Source organism: Trichosurus vulpecula, chromosome 6, assembly GCF_011100635.1.
Source record: "Trichosurus vulpecula isolate mTriVul1 chromosome 6, mTriVul1.pri, whole genome shotgun sequence".
NCBI classification, from domain to species: domain Eukaryota; kingdom Metazoa; phylum Chordata; class Mammalia; order Diprotodontia; family Phalangeridae; genus Trichosurus; species Trichosurus vulpecula.
Window position 1 is genome coordinate 229150285 of NC_050578.1, and position 18930 is coordinate 229169214.

An 18930-nucleotide genomic window follows, 5' to 3' on the forward strand; every position below is an offset into this window, starting at 1 on the left:
CAGACACTTGACACACTTACTAGCTGTGTGACCTTGGGCAAGTCACTTAACCCCAATTGCCCTGCCCTCCCTCTCTAAAATAAATAAATAAATTTAAAAAAAAGAAATATTTAAGAATGATATCTATTCCCCAATAGTTAAATTGTCAAAGGCTTCTCTCAAAGGAAAAAATAAAAAATGTATAGAAAATCTTTCAAATCACTAATAATTTTTAAGTTGCAAATTAAAACAACTTTGAAATTCCCCCTCACAACTATCAGATTAACAAAGGTGACAAAAAAGGATAATAATAAATTTTGGAAGGGCTGTAAGAAGACAGGGAAACCAGTGTACTGGTGGTGGACCTGTGAATTGGTCCAGATGTTTTGGAAAGCAATTTGGAACTTTCCCACCAAAGTCACTAAACTCTGCGTGATCATTTACCAAGTGATACCACTGACAGTTCTATACCCCAAAGATATCAAAGAAAGAAAAAAAGACCCAAATATACGAAAATATTTATAGCAGTTCTCTCTGTTTGTAGGAAAGAATGGGAAACAAAGGTGGTGCTCATCAATCTGATTGAACAAAATTATGGTATATGAATGTAATGGAAATATTACAATAAGAATCTGATAAGAACAATTTAAAAGATGATTTCAGAGAAAGTGATGCAGAGTCAAGTGAGAACCAGGAGGACAATCTGTACAGTAAAAACAACACTGTAAAACAACAATTTTGAAAGACTTAGGAACTCTCATCAATGCAAAGACCAACGGAAACTCCAAGGAATAATGTCAAAGCATGCTACCCATCCCCTGCCGGTGAGAGGATGGACCCGGGGTACCTAATGATACATGCTTTTTTGGACTGGGCAAACGTGTGGACTTGTTTTGCTAGACTATGCTTGTTTGTTAAAAGAATTGCATTCTTTATTGTGGGACAATAAGGTAGGGAAACTTAAGGGGGGGAGGTAGTGATAATGATGCCCCCCCCAAAAAAACAGCAAAGAAAGAAGGGTCATTAAAGTAGTTTTTGACATACACAGAAGAGAACAGAAGGAACATAGAAAAACAGGACAGCTTTGAAAGTAACACATTGAATATATTTTATATTTTAAAAAGCAAACTGTACATAATAGATATTCTTTCTCCCACTTTGTGTATGGAGTTTGGAGGGGGGAGGGTGTTAAATTCAGAATAATTTTTTTGTTTAAAAAATAGGAGCTATTGTTTCTTATTAAGTATTATATAATCTATATTTAACAAATGTAATAAGTATTTCTTAGTAAGTAATGAGTATTCTTATTTCCCAAGCATGTCTAGTACGTTAATGAATATTTATTCCTGTGTTCTGGGCAAACAACCGATTACTCCCCATATACCTAAATAGCCTACAGGGCCATTTCTTTACAAGACTCTCCTTCTTTCTCCAACCCAAGTTAAAGGCTAAAGGTTTGGGTAGGAATGATCAGCCCTACACATCACATCCCCAGTTTGGCTAGGTGGCAGAGAGGCTACTGGTCAGGAAGGGGTCTCTACCACTGGAAATAGGATTGTATTTAGAGTTTTCTCTGCAGGGCTATTTCTCCCATCTTCTGATAGGTCCCAAAATGGATTGTTATCAGGAATACTAGGGGTTGTGGGATGCCCAGTGAGCAGCATACATAGGATTTTGGAATTGTGACATTTTCCTAAGGGGTTGGACACTGGAGAACTAGAGGTGGGCAGGATCAACATCAGATTTGAGGCATCTGCAAAGAGGCTTCTAAGAGAGTAAGACCAGAGGAACATCATGGTCAGACCTTTGCAGGGGCTGGTGACTTACTGTTTGTTGTTTCTTACAGGGTTCACAAGTATATTCAAAACTGGAAAACTGGCAGTATTTCTCTGTCCCGCAGTCCTCATCGATGATACACTCCTGGAAGAGGAAAGAAACTTTGTTAAATCATTGAACAAAATAGCTCTCATCTCACAGGCTGGGTTTTTAATTGATTTGTTGCCAAAAGGCATCTAGGAGGGGAAAGCTTTTGTCGCAATTATCTACACCTTAGCATGTCTCATTTGAGACTCACAACAAAGCTGTGAGGCAGGTGCTACTATTCTCCCCATTTTATAGGTAAGGAAACTGAGGCTGAAGTGACCTTCCCAGGTTTTCAAAGGTAGGATTCCTTCTGACTCAAGGTCTAGTACTCTCCCCTCTATACCTTCTTGTGACTAAAAATACTATTGAGCTCTTTGAAAAATTTAAAATGATATTACAGTATAGTTAAAATAATTGCTATTACATGCTAATGAGTAAATGGAGGCAGAGGGTAAACATCTATCTGTCCCAGTCAACTCCATTTGATCCAATTCTACAAACCCTTATTAAGCACCTACTGTGTGCAGAACCCTGGGAAAAAGATCAAGGTTAGACAAAACATGGTGTCTCCTCGACTTTCAGAGACATTTTTGGGTTTACTTTTTGACCTTTCACTTCTATGAGGCCAGGACTTATGTCTCTTCCCCAACACAAGTCTTGGCACTTAATAAAGTGCTTGTGCAATTGAATTTAAATTAAGCTTTGAATAGTAGGGGGACATAATGAACATGGATAACTACAATGCAAATGAATACATGCTAAGTGCCCAGTAGGAGCGTACCCCAAGTTACTACGTGAGGTCACTGCTAACAGGAGGAATCACCAAAGGTTTCCTAGTCAGGCTTTCAATGATAAGGAGAAACCCAACAGGATAAGGGGAGGGCATTTCAGGCAGGTGGAACAGTGTAAGCAAAGGCACCGAGAAAGGACAGCATTTAGAGGTTGAAGAGGGGTGGATCTGGCTAGAATGTAGAATATGTAGAGAGAAATAAATAGTGTAGAATAAAGCTAGAGCAGAAATGTCAAAACATGCCACTTCTGAGTGTGGCCCAAGCCAGATTAAAACATCCTTGGGAACTGTTTAACAGAATAAAAATATAATAAAATATAGATAATATTACATTTTAAAACTAAGTCAGTATGTAGTCTGCAGGGATCCTTATGTACAGATTAATGGCCCCAGTTTTTATTTGAGTTTGGTACCACTGATCTGGAAGACTTGAGTGGTACCAGATTAGAAGGGTCTTCAATGCCCAAGACCAGTTCCAGTAAAGGTCCTCATGCTGGACTCTCAAAAAAGGACACTACTGCCTAAATTCTCCCCCAAAAGGATCAGGTGATAGTATTTGGTTTCTTACCCCTTTCCCTTATTCTGGTGTTTTATTTATTAGTTCCTTTTTCTTTCTTCCTTTTATCTAGCTACTTAATTCTTTCCCTCTCAGTTAAGCAGACAAGGAAAATCTTCTTGCTTCTCCTTCCCTTTAACTTGTTTTAGTTAAATTTTATTTGTACCTTTTTCTAAAAAAAAAAAGGGATTTCTCTCCCTCATTCTCTTAATAATTTATCTTCTCTTTCCATCTATTCTGAACTTTTATTCTTTAATTCATGACTGTTATATTTATTTGGTTCTTTAATCTCTGTTTTCTTCATGGAATTAAAGCTCCTAAGATACCTATTTTGGGTTCCCTGTACTAAATAATTACTGCCTTTTAAATATCGCCCCCGGACCCTTTTGTTCTGTTGTACCACTTACTCTTAGAAAGAGGATATTGCTTCATGGTAGGAATTTCTTGCGTCACTGATTGTGCAGTTCATTATTAACCTTTACCCTCCCCTTGGTAAATCCTTCCCCATTTGCCATGTATTCTCTTTCCTAGGGCCATGCCTTCCCAAACTTCTGGATTTCAGTTGTCCTCAGGGACCGTGATTCTTCTTACCCTAAGGAAAGATGGGTGATCTCTCTAAGCACCAAGTCCCTGAGATTATATGCACTGCTAGGTCCCCATTTCTCTTTATGGACTCTTTCTCTGCCATTTATCAGTAACACTCCATCTCTCCACTGAAACAAGATTTCCTCCTTTCTTTCCCCCTTTTTCAATCCCTCCCTTCACCCATTCTCCTATAGCTGTTCTTCTTCCTGTGACACTACAGGAATTATTTTCCTTTCATTGTTAACCTTTGATTTTTATTAGGGTTCAGTGCATATCTTCTTCCTCCCTTCTCCTCTTTTGTGTGTCCTCTCCTCATGTAATTTAGGCTGACAAAAATACTGATTCACCTCAAGGCAGGTGTTTGATGTTTGAGACTTCTTTCTCTACTTGTATTTGTCTTCTGCTTTCACCCTTGTCTCTTTGTGTGATTTTAGAAAGGAATCTTTGAATGGTCTCTCTGTTATTTTGTTGTTGTTGTCCTTGGTTGTCTTTTCTTGTATTTCTGTTGCCTGAGGTGTTTGAGAAACAAATAATTTTGGGAAACAATTTGTTCAGGCCTGCGTTTTCTTTCTAGAAATGCTTTGAACACCTCTTTTTATTGAATGCCCATCTTTTTTCATTAGTGGTTAGACTCAGATTTGCAGGGTATGTCACCTTAAATTGCATCTTGAGTTCCTTTGCTCTTCACAACACGTTACTGTTCCATTCCCTTCTGCAGTTTCTGGTGGGTACAAAATAGCCTTGTTATTTTAATTTCCTTAATATTTGAAGATCTTTCTCCTGGCTACGTCTACAATTTCTTCTGTCCTTGGAATTGTTCAACTTAAACAGTATGTGTCTTGGGGTTTTCAGCATAGGATTTACACTGTAGTTTTTTTTTGTTTTTTGTTTTCCTAGAGGCAACCTATAGATTCTTTCGATTGACAATTTGTTTTCTGTGTTCAGAAATATGGAAAATTTTTCTTGTATTATTTCCTGCATTATGGTAATGAGGCTTTGTGATTTGTGGCTTTTTGGAGAAGATTTATATCCTTAAGTTGTGTCTGTGCATCCCATCTTCAAGATCAACGTTTTGCTTCTATGGAGACATGGTTTTCTTTTAATGTTATTGCTTTTCTTCCTTTCTTCTAATCAATTCATCAAACATTTATTAAGTTTTTCTAGTTTATCAATTATTTATGCCATGCACGTCATAAATTCTGTTTTCACAATTTTTATTTCTCTTTTAAACTATTCAGAAATTCTGTGGTTCCATGATCTCTTGAGAACCCACAGATTCCTCTTCTTCACCAAGCATTGATTCACTTTCCTTTATCTTGCGATATTTATTCAGAACTACCTGGACTCTTTTAGGCGATCGGAGACCATATTCCCTTCTGTTATTAATATTTTCCCCATTGGTTTATGTGCTTAACACTCAGGATCTTTAGCTGATTTTTTTCCTTTTGAAACCTTTGTCAATATTAATCTTTCCCCTTTATTTTTCCCCATTGTTCACTCTCTGACTCCTCTTTTGGTGATAGCTTCCTTAGAGGCTGCACCTCAAACCCCTGGATAAGTCTCTTCTCATATTGGGCAATTCAAGTCTCACTGCCCTTAGTCCTTGCCCCAAATGACTTCTGAGGGAATAGAACTGGCCCTAGCTGGACACTGGGCTCTTTCCCTCAGGCTTAGTGGAGTGCCACTCAGTCACATACGTTTCAGCTGTCTGCTACAGCACAGAGTGCTGCCTTGCTCTTATTCCTAGAAAACAAAGCTTCTGCCTTTTTATTTTCCACGGCACTATGAGGAGAGTTGTATTCCACTGGTCAGCTTTGTGTCCCTGCCTTTGTGGTCGGTGCTGAGTGAGCTTGTTGGGGGTTTGGGGAGTAGCCTCCTCTGCTGTTAGTTAATTGGGACCTCATTTTGCTTGTTGGTGATCTAGACTGTGGAGATAGCTAAAAATTGCTTTATCCCTTGAGCATAATTTCTATTTTGGAGAGAGATAAGAAGGCATGAGAATAGGAGAAAATGTTTAGTCTTCCATTGTGTTCGTACTATCAGGTAACATTGTTTGGTAGATCATGGGGAGGCCATTAAGAGATTTTGAGCAAAGGAGTAACATGCTCTCTCTCTATATATAAGAAAAGTTACCCTGCCACATATATATAAAGGATGTGTTTCGATGCAGAAAGAGAAGAGGAAGAAGATAGAGATAACGTGAAGAGGTAAGACATGTTTTGGAGATGGAATTGACAGGAACTTGTAATTGCTAATGTGAGGGGAGGGGGTAAGAAAGAGGGGAGATGTATTGCTGGTAGTTCATGGAATAAAGAGTTGTTCACTTAGGGGAGTGGGGGATGACATTTCACCCACTTCACCAAAAGAACCCAATACCATGGCAAAAATATGCTCAGCCTTTCCTTGAGGTCTATAAAAGCTTCATTCAGGGGTCAGCTTGCACCATCAGGATCCAGTAATATACTTTCCAGTCTATCTCATCTCAAAGGGATCTCAAGTGTTCCCACCTAACTGCACTCAGACAACAGAAAACCCAGGACACTGATGTCAAAGAACATAGTGTCTCACCATTTCTCCACTGCACTTAACTTCATGTAGAACCACAAGGAAGAACCCTTGGAAAACATCTAGTCTGATTCCATCATATTACAAAACATAAGCCCATCAAGGAGAACTGATCACATAGATTAAGGTCACACAGAAAGTTAATGGCAAATAAGTTTTAGAATGCGGATCTCACTGATACACTGTTGGTAGAATTGTGAACTGGTCCAACCTTTCTGGAGAACAAAGTGGAACTATGACCAAAGGGCTGTAAAACTGTGCATACCCTTTGATCTAGCACTGCTAGGCCTATATCCCAAAGAGATTTTAAAAAGGGGAAGGAACCTATTTGTACAAAAATATTCATAACAGCTCTTTTTGTGGTGGCTAAGAATTGGAAACTGAGGGGATGCCCAATAATTGGGTGAAGGCTGAACAAGCTGTGGGATATAATTATGGTGAAATATTATTGTGCTATAAAAAAATGATGAGCAAGATAATTTCAGAAAAACCTGGACTTACATGAACCGATGCAAAGTGAAGTGAGCAGAATCAGGAGAAAGTTTTATACAGGAACAGCAATACTGTATAATGAAGTACTGCAAATGATTTAGCTCTTCTCCGCAATTCAATGATCCAAGACAATCCCGAAGGACTCATGATGAAACATGCTATTCACATCCAGAGAAAGAACTGATATTATCTGAAGTAGACTGAAACATAGCTTCTTTCCTTTCTTTCCTTCCTTCCTTCCCCTTCTTTCTTTCTCTTTCTTTCCTTCCTTCTTTCTTTTTGTTTGAGTCTTCGTGTACAAAATGACTAATACAGAAATGTTTTATGTGATTACACATATATAACCTATATCGGATTGCTTACTGTCTCTGGGAGGAGGGAGGGGAGGATAGAATTTGGAACTCAAAACTAAAAAAAATGTTAAAATTGTATTAAGATATAATGGGGGGGGAATATCATGAAAAAAGAACCCGTCTCTTAACTCAGCCCAGTGTTTTTCTCCACTACAACACCTGCCTCCTACTCTTCCCACCCCTCACCCTACACAGTCAAAAGCTTATGTGCTTGTGTCCTTTACTTGCCCACACCCTAAAAGAGTAATACAGATACCCTGAGGATTGCTTTTAATACACTGAACAGATGGATTTAATTTATAAACTAATTAGTTCCAGGCCTTACAGTAAGGACACAGGAAGAGTTAGTCTGGCTTGCATGAAGGCTGGGGAAAGAGGAGAGAAAGAGTGAATGTTGGGGAGAGAGGAGAGGAACATGGGGGAAGGAGAGAAGAGGAGAGGAGGGAGGAGGAAGGGGAGGGAGAGGAGAAGAGAGGAAAGGAGGGGGAGAGAAGAGAGGAGAGAAGAGAAGAGAAGAAGAGAGGACACGAGAGGGGAGGAGAGAAGAGAGGAAAGGAGGAGAGGAAAGGAGGAGAGGAAAAAAGGAAGAGAGGAGAGGGGAGGGGAGGATAGGAGAGGGGAGGGGAGAAGAGATGAAAGGAAGAGAGGAAAGGAGGAGAGGAAAGGAGGAGAGGAAAGGAGAAGAGGAGGAGCGGAGGAGAGGAGGAGAGGGGAGAAGAGGAGAGGAGAGGAGAAGGGAGAAGAGGAGAGGAGAGGAGAAGGGAGAAGAGGAGAGGAGAGGAGAAGGGAGAAGAGGAGAGGAGAGGAGATGGGAGGGGGGAGGAGGGAAAGGAGAGAGAGGCATACAGATAGAGCCGCTCTAGGTCCCTGGTCAGGAAGAGCCCTTTTGCCTTTGCCAAACGAGAACCTGTCCTATAGGAAGGAGAGAAAGATGTCCCCTGCCCCCTTGGGACTGATGTGAGCAAGGGCTGCTTGGGCAATCTTTGCATTGTCTCCACCCCCAACCCCCAGACTCCTGGAATATTAATAATTCTCTGGGCCCCAAGGGCAGCTCAGCCTTTCTGGCTGACAGGGTTGGGCCACACTGAGCATTCACATCTGCAAATAAAGAAGGTGAGCCAGAAGGTTTTATTGGTGAAAAGCTGACAGAGGCTTTTTCCAGCAACAACATGTCAATGGGATTTTTTTTGTTTTATTATTATTACTAATGCAACAACTTTATGGAGTCCTGGTTGAAATCTGCTGCCTGAAGCCTACAGCAGGGAAATAGATAGGGCTGGGGGTGAGGAGTGTTCAGAGAAGGAAAAAATGATGCATGGTGGGGGGCGGCAGCTCCTTCATCCTTAAGAGGTTGAAGCTGTGCTCTGATGGATTGTGGCATTGCTCCAGGAGAGCTCACAGCCTGACCTTACCATATAGCAATTTTCCAGGCTCTTTTTCCTCCGATACGCTCTTCAGGGTTCATCTCCTCCTACTACCCACTGTGTTACCCAAATGATCACCAAATGGCAGCCAAGAATCCTCTCCCCTTAATCTCATAGCAACCTGGCTGACCAGACAAAGTGGTACCCTAAGGTGGCTGTGCCCAGGCTTCTGGCAGCCAGGTTCTTCCAGAGGTGACAAGCAAGACCTAAGCCAGGTAGAGCAAGAGCTAACAACACTACCCAGTCTAGGCCAATCAAACCACTCTGGAGACCAACTCAATGGATCCCTTCCAAGGGAGGCGATGTAGTGCAGTGAGAGGCAAGAGGGGACAAGCATTTCTTAGGCATCTCCCTCATGTCAGGCTCCAGCGCTTTGCATAGCAGACCTGGGACTGGTCCAGGCACTCTGCTATGGGGCTTTCAGCAAGTCTTCCCCACTGGTAAAATGAGGTCTGCCTTAGCCCCGACCTTCTGAGTCTAAGTTACTCAGACATGGAAAGTTTCTGCCGACAGGGCAATGAACCAGAAGAGTCAAATAACTATCCTTGCCACAAGAAGCAGTTAACGAGCACACGTTGAAATGCCTGAAACTAGCCCTCTCCTCTCACTAACTACACTGTCACACGATTATAGGATTTAGAGCCTGGAAAGGATTTTCGGGATCACACAGCTGGACTGTGTGATGAAGCCCAGGAAAGGAAAGTGATTGCCTAGAGTCACACAGAACCAGAATTTGAACTGAGGTCCCCTCCCTCCAAATCCACTGCTTTTTCTACTATACCACGGGGGCAGATTGGAAACCCAAACACACTAACATCAGACCCCAAGAACCTCTCTCTGACAAAATCAGGGTCCAGAAAGTCCAGGAAGCTGGTATTCTCCCAGTCAATCCATCCATCAGTAATCATATATTAGATGCTTCCTGCGTGCTAGACACTGTCCTAGGTGCTAGGGACACAGAGACAAATAATGAATGATCTCTGCCCTCAAAGAGTTTCCATTCTAAGAATCATTTGATACCAGCACATGCTGTTCTCACGCAGTGGCCCCACCACCATCGATCAGTAGGGACCCATCACCAAACCCAGTACATCCACCTCCAGGGTCATCCTCTACTGACTTGGCACAGCTGTTGCTAGACCTGTGAGAAACAACTGCTAATCCCCAAGACAACTGAGTTCAAATCTAGTCTTAGGCATTTACTAGCTGTATGACCCTGGGCAAGTCACTTAAACTCTGCCTCAGTTTACTGATATGTAAAATTGGAGGTAGTAAGAGCACCCACCTCACAGGATCATTGGGACAATAGTGTTACATAAATGTTGTTCAGTTGAGTCTGACTCTGTGACTCCATTTGGGGTTTTCTTGGCAGAGATACTGGAGCACTTTGCCATTTCCTTCTCCAGCTCATTTTACAGGTAAGGAAACAGGCACACAGGGTTAAGTGACTTCCCCAGGGTCACACAGATAGTAAGTGTCTGAGGCCACATTTGAACTCAGGAAGATGAATCTTCCTGACTCTAGGCCTGGCACTCTGTCCACTGTGCCATCTAGCTGCCCTAGAGATGGTGTGACCCAGATGAGATCCCCAGCTCTGGATGATGATGCCTTCTCCATTAAGCTATAGCTATTATTATTAGTGGAAAGAACGTTGGATTTGGAAGCAGAGAAGCTGGGTCCAAATCCCAGATTCCTTCTACTAGTACACCCTGCCCGGCTTGTGGTGAGGACCAAATAAGAAGATATTTGTAAAGTGCCTAGCACAGTACCTGACACATAGGAGGCACCATATAAATGTTGGCTACTGGAACTGTGTTGTAAACCCTGAAGACAAGCACCTCATTGTTTGTTTTTTGTAACCCTAGACCCTGGCACAGTGTCCTACGCACAGTAGGTACTTTTTTTTAAAGCTACCTCCTTCTCCAAGTGGTGAGTTCTTCCCCCGAACCTTCATTTGGGGAAGTCCTCATGCCAGCCACGCTCCCTCCTACCCTGGATCAGCTCCTGATTCCTTGGACTATTTTCCCAACTCTAACTGAGGTTGAGTATTTTCTTTAATTCTTTGAAACCTTAATTCTGAGAATGGGCCCAAAGGTCTCACCAGACCGGGAAAGGGACCCCCAGCACAAAATAATAGCTACCATTTATACAGTGTCGACTACGTGCAAATCGCTGCACTAAATGTACTACAATTATTACCTCATTTGGCCCTCACAACAGCCCTAGGAGATAGGTGCTACTATTATCCTCATTTTACAGATAAGGAAACTGAGGCAAGCAGGGATTAAGTGACTCATCCAGTGTCTGAAGTCACATTTGAACTCTGGTCTTCCTGGCTGCCCAAAATAGGTTAAGAACCCCTCCTCTAACACAATAAGTTAGTAGAGGAAGTTCCTCACCAGGAGTTCCTTATATCAATGAAAATCATGTCTGCAGACTACAATATTAGGAAACAATTTAGCTTTGGAGAAGTGCCTGAACCCAAAACTGCCCACAGACAGTATGAAAAGACACCTCAAGTGTCCCTGCAGGACTTCTGTCCTTGGTCCCATCCCTTCAGGTCTTGGGGCCCTGAGTTATCATTGAATTCTCTCTAAGGTACCTCTGTCCCCCACCTCACCCCCACAGGTGCCCAGTGTCCCGAGGAGGAAGGGAATTAGTGGGTCCCTCAGGCCTGCTTCTATCCAGGTAACCTTGTCCTAATCATCTTGTGACTTCTTCATCTGTCACATTTAGGATAAAGACCTGGGGCGCACAGCTAATAGGTAAGTATGGGCACTCTTGTATTGCACATACCAATCACCAGGGTGATGCTGGCTGCTGCAGTTGGCTAAAACCACAGATGCTGAATATCAGAGTCTTTCTCAGCAAAAGCTATGTAATAATAGGAAAAAAAACAGCAGAGGCTATTCTAAATCTCCTATTTTCTAGTTAGAGGAAACAAAAGAAATGGCCTTTGACAGCCTGGGTCAGGCATAGAGTGCTTTCAAAACTCTGATCTGAGTTACCCATGAAAGCCATCTCATTGTCCTGGCTTGCTGACTGTAGTTCATGTCTCAAACCCTCAACATTCCTTCATCATATCCCAGTAGAACGTAAACTCTTTGAGGGCAGGAAGACGGATAGATAGATGGATGGATGGATGGATGTACAGACAGGTGGATGGACAGGCAGGTGAATGGATGGATGGATGCTGGGTGGGTGTATGGATGGATAGATAGATAAATGATAGACAGACGGATTGATAGATGGATAGGTAAATAGAATCCATACTCTAAAATATTTAGTGTTTACTATGTGCCAAGCACTGTGCTAAGGACTGGTGCTGTAAATATAAGCCAAAAATGGTAGTGCTTACTCTCAAGGAGATTACTTCCTAAGGAGGGAAGACAAAAAATAAAAGGGAGTTTTGGAGGAGAGGAAGGGGAGAATAAGAAATGGAAAGTCCAGAGAGTGAGGAGTGAAGCCGCAGGTAAAGTGAGCATGGCCTCATACAAAATAGTAGTCTAGGCCAGGGCTTCTTAACCTCTTTACGCCGATGCCCCTTGGTGCATTTCAGCAGCCTTCGTGGACGTCGTGTGGCATGACAGCATGCACGGTGCAAAGCGCGTGTGCTGTGTGTTCAGAACCAAGGCTGCAGTGAAGTTGTTCAATGCAACACTGGCAAGCGCTGCCTTGGATTCATTACATATTTGACTTTTAATTAACTTTTGGTCCTTGTGAGTTCAGAAAACTTTTACTGTTGCCAGATTTTTCTTGACCCCATATGGGGTTGAAACCCAGAGTTTGAGAAGCGCTGGTCTAGGCAGGGACTTATCAATCAGGTGAGCTGGCACAGGGCCAAGGTATCTCCAGGGTGAGAAGGCTGCTGGTGAGGAGGTGACTAAATTAGAAGGGTAAGAAGTGGAGCTGAGAGTAATTGTTTCCGGTTTCCCCAGCACATCTCATGATACCTAGCACACAGTAGGTACTTAACAAATGTTTGTTGAACTGCCACCAAACAGCCAAGTGACAGTAGCCATTTCTTCAGCTACACTCCCCCTGCCCTCCCTCCCACATGAGGAATTCACAAGAACCAACCAAAGTCATATAGGCTATTGCTTTCTTATCAGGCAAAAGAGGTATATATTTAGAAAACTCCAGCCCTCAATTCTCCACCAGACTCTGCCCATGCTTAGTTATATTTCATTGTGGAGGAAGGAGAAAGGGTAGACGGGGAAAATTGAATAGTTTGGGCTTAGACACTTTGCCAGGAAAATTTCCCTTGGTCTCACACACAGTCATAAAATAATGGAAAAACAGCCAAAAAATTGTTCTAAGTCCCCCATTTTCCAGCCAGAGGGAACAGAAGGCTTTTTGGTAGACAGAAGTTAAATGCCTAGTATAAAGTAAAATCAGGGATTGGATCTCAGATATCCACAGAAGCTAGTCCAGCAACCAAGAATGGTGACAATTAACTCAGACTCATTCAAGCTTGAACCCTCAGGCTGAACTTGTCACAAAGCCCAATTGTCTCAAACAGTTCCTCCAGGCCCATGTAAGGGGCCATTTTCATGGGGGCAGTATCATCAACTATCTTAAAAACCCACCAAGGATGCCAAGCTGATTTTCTAGTTAGTCACACCAGAGGCTGGAATTTCCATAACTCATCTCTGGCCCATGAAGATTTGGAGAAAGTGTTCCAAATTGGGAGAATTCAGAATGGTTGGCCCCAAAGAGGAAGCACAGGAAAACTCTAATTATCTAGAATCCATTCAGGTAGAGCATTCAGTTAACCGGGGTTTTCATTCTTTCTATTTTCAGGAGAATAAATTAATAAGAATTAGTAAGAAATAAGAAAGAATGAATAAGAATGAATTAATAAGAGAGCAGAGTTACATGGGAAAGTGAGCAAGCTTCATGTGCTTATCTTGGACTACACACTCCACCTTCTGTGTCTCCTTCCCTGCCCCCCCCCACCACCCCCATGAGACACAGCAAGAGCTTCCACCACTAGGAAAACATTCCATGATGGTCAAGACGAGGGTGGGAAAGTAAACAGAGAAAGGCATTTTGGAAAGATTTCTAACTTCAAGGGCTGAAATGAAAAAAGGTTTTCTGGTGACCCCTCAGTGAACCAAGATATCACATTAGCCAGTATCCTGCTCTATCAAGCCCTCCAATGTCTGAGCTTTGGCTGAAGCAGGAAATATGTTGATGTTTTTCCTGTAAGAGAATTCAGTCCTGATGGATTAACTGAAAGAAATTCCTCTGTAATTCCCTATTCCCCCAGAAAGATGTAGCTTAGATCACTGGGATTGTCTTATCTCTAAGCTGGGGGTGGTTACGTCTTAGCTCCCTGAAAAGCTTAGTGGATAGAGCTCTGGATCAGGAGTCAAAAAGATCTGAGTTCAAATCCAGCCTCAGACACGGACTAGCTGTGTGACCCTGGGTAAGTCATTTAACCTCTGTTTCCTCACCTGTAAAATGAGCTGGAGAAGGAAATGGCAAACCACTCCACTAATCTTTGCCAAAGAAAACCCCAAAACGGGGCATGGAGAGTCAGATGCAACTGAAAATGACTAAACAACCACAACCAAAAATGGGGCTGATAACAGTACCGACCTCCCAGGGCTGTTGTGAGGACCAAATGAGGGAATATTTATAAAATTGCTTGGCACAGTACCCGGCACGTAGCAGGTATACTTTATGTAAATGCTCACTCCCTTCGCCTCACAGGATCCGAGCCTTTAGAGAAGAAGAACCCAAGTGCAAACATAACCAACAGGGTTGAGTTTGGAGTCAGGAACACTTGGATTCGAATCCCATCTTTGAGACTCGGTAGCTGTTTGATGCAGGAAGCTTCCTAACCTCCTCAATCTTCTCTTCCTCGTCTATAAAATGGGGATGATGATACCTCCCTCATTGAGCTGTTATGAGGCTTGAATGACATCATTTAAGTTAGATACTTTGCAAACCTTAAAGCGCTCTATAAGGATCGTTATTATTGTTGTTGCGATGAGAAGGAAGAAGAAGAGAAGGGGGAGGAGGAGAAGGAGAATGTGGTATAAAGAGCCAGACCCAGAGTCATGAAAAGCTGTGTTCAAGTCTTGCCTCTAAAGTCATGACGGCTAGTGACCTTAGGTAAGTCAGTGAATCTGTCAATGAACCAGGCAACTCTTTTTTGTCATAGAGTCAAAGCAGGGGCGGGGGAGTGGGGAGACTCAAACAAAAACCGTCTAGTCTAACCTAGTCTTTATTTTACAGACAAGGAAACTGAGAAAGAGGAAAGCAGTCATTTGCCCAAGGTCATACAGGTATTAAATCAATGCATCAGAGGGAGCATTTGAATCCAGGTCCAGCTGCAGAATAATGGTTGATCTGCCCTGGGAGAAGCTTCCACACCAGGAGTCCCCTACAGCAATGAAATCATGGACCCCGGATCAATATAACTGAGTCTGGCTCCTCTCTCATTTTACAGATGATGGAACTGAGGCCCTGAGGGTCAGGTCACAAAGGTAGTGAGCAAACAGCTAGGATCCAAAGCCAAATCTTAGGACTCCAAATCCCTTGGACTATGCCCATAGAGCCCGGGCCTTCAGAGCCCAAGTGATCCTGGCTGCCTGAGAATCACAATTCAGGTCTTCCTGACTCCAGGTCCAGCGTTCTGTCCACTGTTCGACCTAGCTGACTTTAAAAGGACAAACAATTCATGAAATAGAAAAATCAGAGACTCTCTGTGTGAATGATCCCACCTCCCTCTAATGATCCCTTTGGACTAGACATTGCCACACCCTTATGAATCCCACTCACTTTGGGGTCTTATAGGCAGAAGCTGCACGAGGTAGTTTAATCCATTCAACTCCACAATTATTTATCGAATGCCTATTTTGAGCCCGGAGGTGTGAGGGCCAAAGAACTGGGGTCCAGAGACCATCTCCTAACCCAAGCAAGTATGCTAGAAACAAAGGCACAAATTTCAGATCTCCCACCCCTCACTGCCAAAGGGGCACTCCCCTAATCCCCAGACATCCTCTCCGAGAAAACAAGTGTCAGCCAGTGCTTTTGGCTCCCCAGCCCCTGCATCAACTCATGTATGGAAGCTAAGGCCGAGAATCTCAATGCAAGGAAGGCAGACAGCTCTGCAGGGAAGAATCCTCATTCATACAGCTGTCTGCAATCAAGGAGTCTCCCACCAGGTCTATATAAAGAGCTTCCACAGGGATTTGGTCCCTGTAAATGTGTGATGGCACAGCAGTTACTGAGAGAATGAAGTAGAACAGGGTTCATGAGAGAGAAGTAGAGCGTGGAGCAAACACGTAGTCAGTGGGTGGGGAAAGGTATTACAGGATGGAGAGAAGGAAATAACCTCGGAGCTGGTTCTATGTTCAGAGTTTGAGGAAGAACAAAGATGGATGGGTAATTGGAATGGGTTTCAAGTTGGGGGTGGGGTGGAAGTGGGGGGATGTTCTACAGACTCGTCGTCCCAGACAACATAGCCATCTAGAGAGGATGTGTGAGCCCTAGGTCGGTACTGGTTGGCAGAGTTTTATCATTTGGGAAACTATGATAACCAAGTCCTGGCCAATGTAAATATTTGGTTGGCACAGCACTGAGCCCCACAGTAGTCTTTGTGTGGGGAAAAAGAGAGCTGGGGAGAGGACAATGGACGCGGAGTCTGGAGGTGTTTTTAATGACTGGTGAGTACTGATATGATTGTGGGTCGGGAAAAGGTAGGGGTGACCCAGGGCACTGGGCAGCAGTGAGACGGATACCCAGGAAATCCCTCATGTTTTGCACTTTTTGTAGGAGTCCAGCTAAGGAGGAGGGGCCTGGTAGATACCACAGATCACATTAAATCCACTAAGGTCACCAGAGTCAGAGAGGTGGCAGCTGGCAAGGAACATGGAAGAGTCACAAGCTGGGCAGGAATAGGGGAGGAGGTCATTGAGGAGCCAAGTGCATTGTTGGTAGCTCTGATCCCAGCACCAGGCCTGTTTTCTCCTCTAATTCTTTTGAGGTTCAAGTGACTGGTGGTGAGCTCACATCAGGTTGACTACAGTCAGGAGGAGATTAGAAGCCTGCAGGTAAATGTGATTTCCCACTGAAGAAGAGACAAATGCTAGGATTGCCTTACTTCCTGGAAGAATGCCATTAGCCCGAGAAATGGGTACAAAAGCCTTCATCCTTTATTTGAGAAAGATCAAAATCAGATTTTGTCAGATTTGGCAGTTTCTTGTCTACTGTCTGTGAATACCTTTTTATTTTTTGGCTGTTAAATCGCCTTTTGGGGGTAGCATGCATAGACAAAGTCTCCCCAGGGAGGGTATGGTTGCTACATAATCTGGTCAGTGACCAGGCACTGGACAGTGACATTGCCTTAGTCTGAACTCCATCTCATCTATAGATGCACCACTCAGAGCCAAGGTATTCAAATCAGGTGATTCCTATGAGGTACAATATACATTGTGAGTATGGCTCCACATCACCCCCTGAGGCTGGTTCAGTAACCTGGGATGGAGACGACCCACAGGCCTCTTCCCCTCCAAACGTCCACCCATATGAGAGTCTATATGTGTATCCCAGATCATCTGGGGTGGGGGGAGTTCTTCACTTTTTGCAGCTGTGGCAAAATCATAGAATCAAAAAATCATAGGATCTTTCTTAGACTTCTTTAGAAGGGACTGAGTTTGAACCCCATTTCACAGATGAGAAAGCTGAGGCCTAGAGATTAAGTGACACAGTAAGTGTCTTCAATGGGAGTTGAACCCTGACTCTAAGTACAGCACTTTATCCATCCATCATGCATCTATGACAGACACAGGAAGGACCCAAGAGATGGAAGTTAGGGCATCAGAAGGGAAAGGGACAAGGGCATAGCTGTGGTTTTAGGTCCTAATAGGAAGTATTCATGAACCTCCAACAAAGTCACCAATGCTGCTATACTGCCTTGAGGTATTCTGTGATGGACAAATCTGTTCCCTTCAACTAAAGGAAGTCAAATGTTAAGGCAATTATATGAATAATTCAAGTCCATTATTTCTTTTTTGCCTTGGTTTCAGATGCCTAGAAAATGTCACTCAATATAGAAGGTATCTGGCTTTCACAAGGGACATCAAAGCTGCTTGATGCAAGGCCAGGCAGTTGAAAGAGGCAAAAAGAATATTCTAGAGTTTCTGCAGAGTGAAGACACCCAAAATTCTACAGGAAGTGGGGGAGGATTAAATGGAATGTGTGTAAGATTGAATGCAGGTGGAGCTGGGTCTAAGCAAGCTGAGGCTAGAAAACTTCCTACTGTCTGTAATTCCTGGATATGGCTTCAGTCCCAGTCTGAAAGTTGGTATGTGGCTGGAGGAGAAATTACCCACACTGCTGGTAGGGTGCAAGCCATGAGCCCTCTGAGTTCTCCAGAGCTAGCTCTGGAATACGTATGTGGAAGGTTCCATTCAGGAAAGCTGCTCTGTTCCTCGTGCTAGGATGGGAATGCCAAGACAACAAGAGAAAGTGGGGAGGAGGCAGGCAAAACAAGATGGCAGGATGGCCAGTGTGTCATGTTCCTCTTTGGCCATCTGGGGAAGCCTATGCCCTTTGTTGACAGCTGAGTGATTCTGAGTCTTCTTTGCAGGTTTCCTCCAACAGAATGGAGGGCCTCATTGGGGTGCCATCACACTGGCTTAAACCACAGATAGGCACTGACAAAAAACTCAGCCAACAAGTATTTACTATATGTCTACCACATATCAAGCACTAGGGATACAAAGACAAAATGGAGACAGTCCCTGCTCCCAAGAAGCATACATTCTACTAGGGGTGACAAGCATGTTAGATGAGAGTAAATATAGGAAATATACAATATGAATCTATAATGATTAAGGGGATGCTTACACCTAGGGGAAGTGGGAAGGAGGCCTCTTACAGGAGATAGGCTTGAGCAAAGCCTTTAAGCTCTGTTCCCAAAGTGTGGTCTATGGATTCTTGGGGGTCTATGAGGCCAAAACCATTTTCAAAATAAGATTAAGATGGATGTTATTTGCCTATGCAACTACTCCTTCCTTTTCCAACTGTGTAAAGCCAAATTTTTCTATATTTCAATCAAAACAACATGTTGCAACAGATTGAATGCAGAAGCGGATATGAGAATGCAGCTGTCTTCTATTAAGACAAACATTAAAGAGATTAGCAAAAATATATAAAACAATGCCACTCTTTTCACTAAATGTTTTAGTTTTGGAAAATAGTTATTTTTCATAAAAATATGTCATTTATGCTAATATGTTATAGTTTTTAATGAATTAATACATTTTATACATTATTAAAGTCAGAAATTTATCAGTTTTCATTTCT

The 18930-nt window shown here is 42.9% G+C and overlaps 1 protein-coding gene across 1 annotated transcript in view; it reads right to left on the reverse strand.

The window, feature by feature from the left end:
• The window catches only part of DKK3 (dickkopf WNT signaling pathway inhibitor 3), a 63615-nt gene that overhangs the window by 5399 nt on the left and 39286 nt on the right, over positions 1-18930 (reverse strand). The window contains exon 5 of the mRNA XM_036762388.1: positions 1807-1899. Within this exon, the coding sequence (XP_036618283.1) occupies positions 1807-1899 (93 nt within the window). The remainder of the gene's footprint in view (positions 1-1806; positions 1900-18930) is intronic.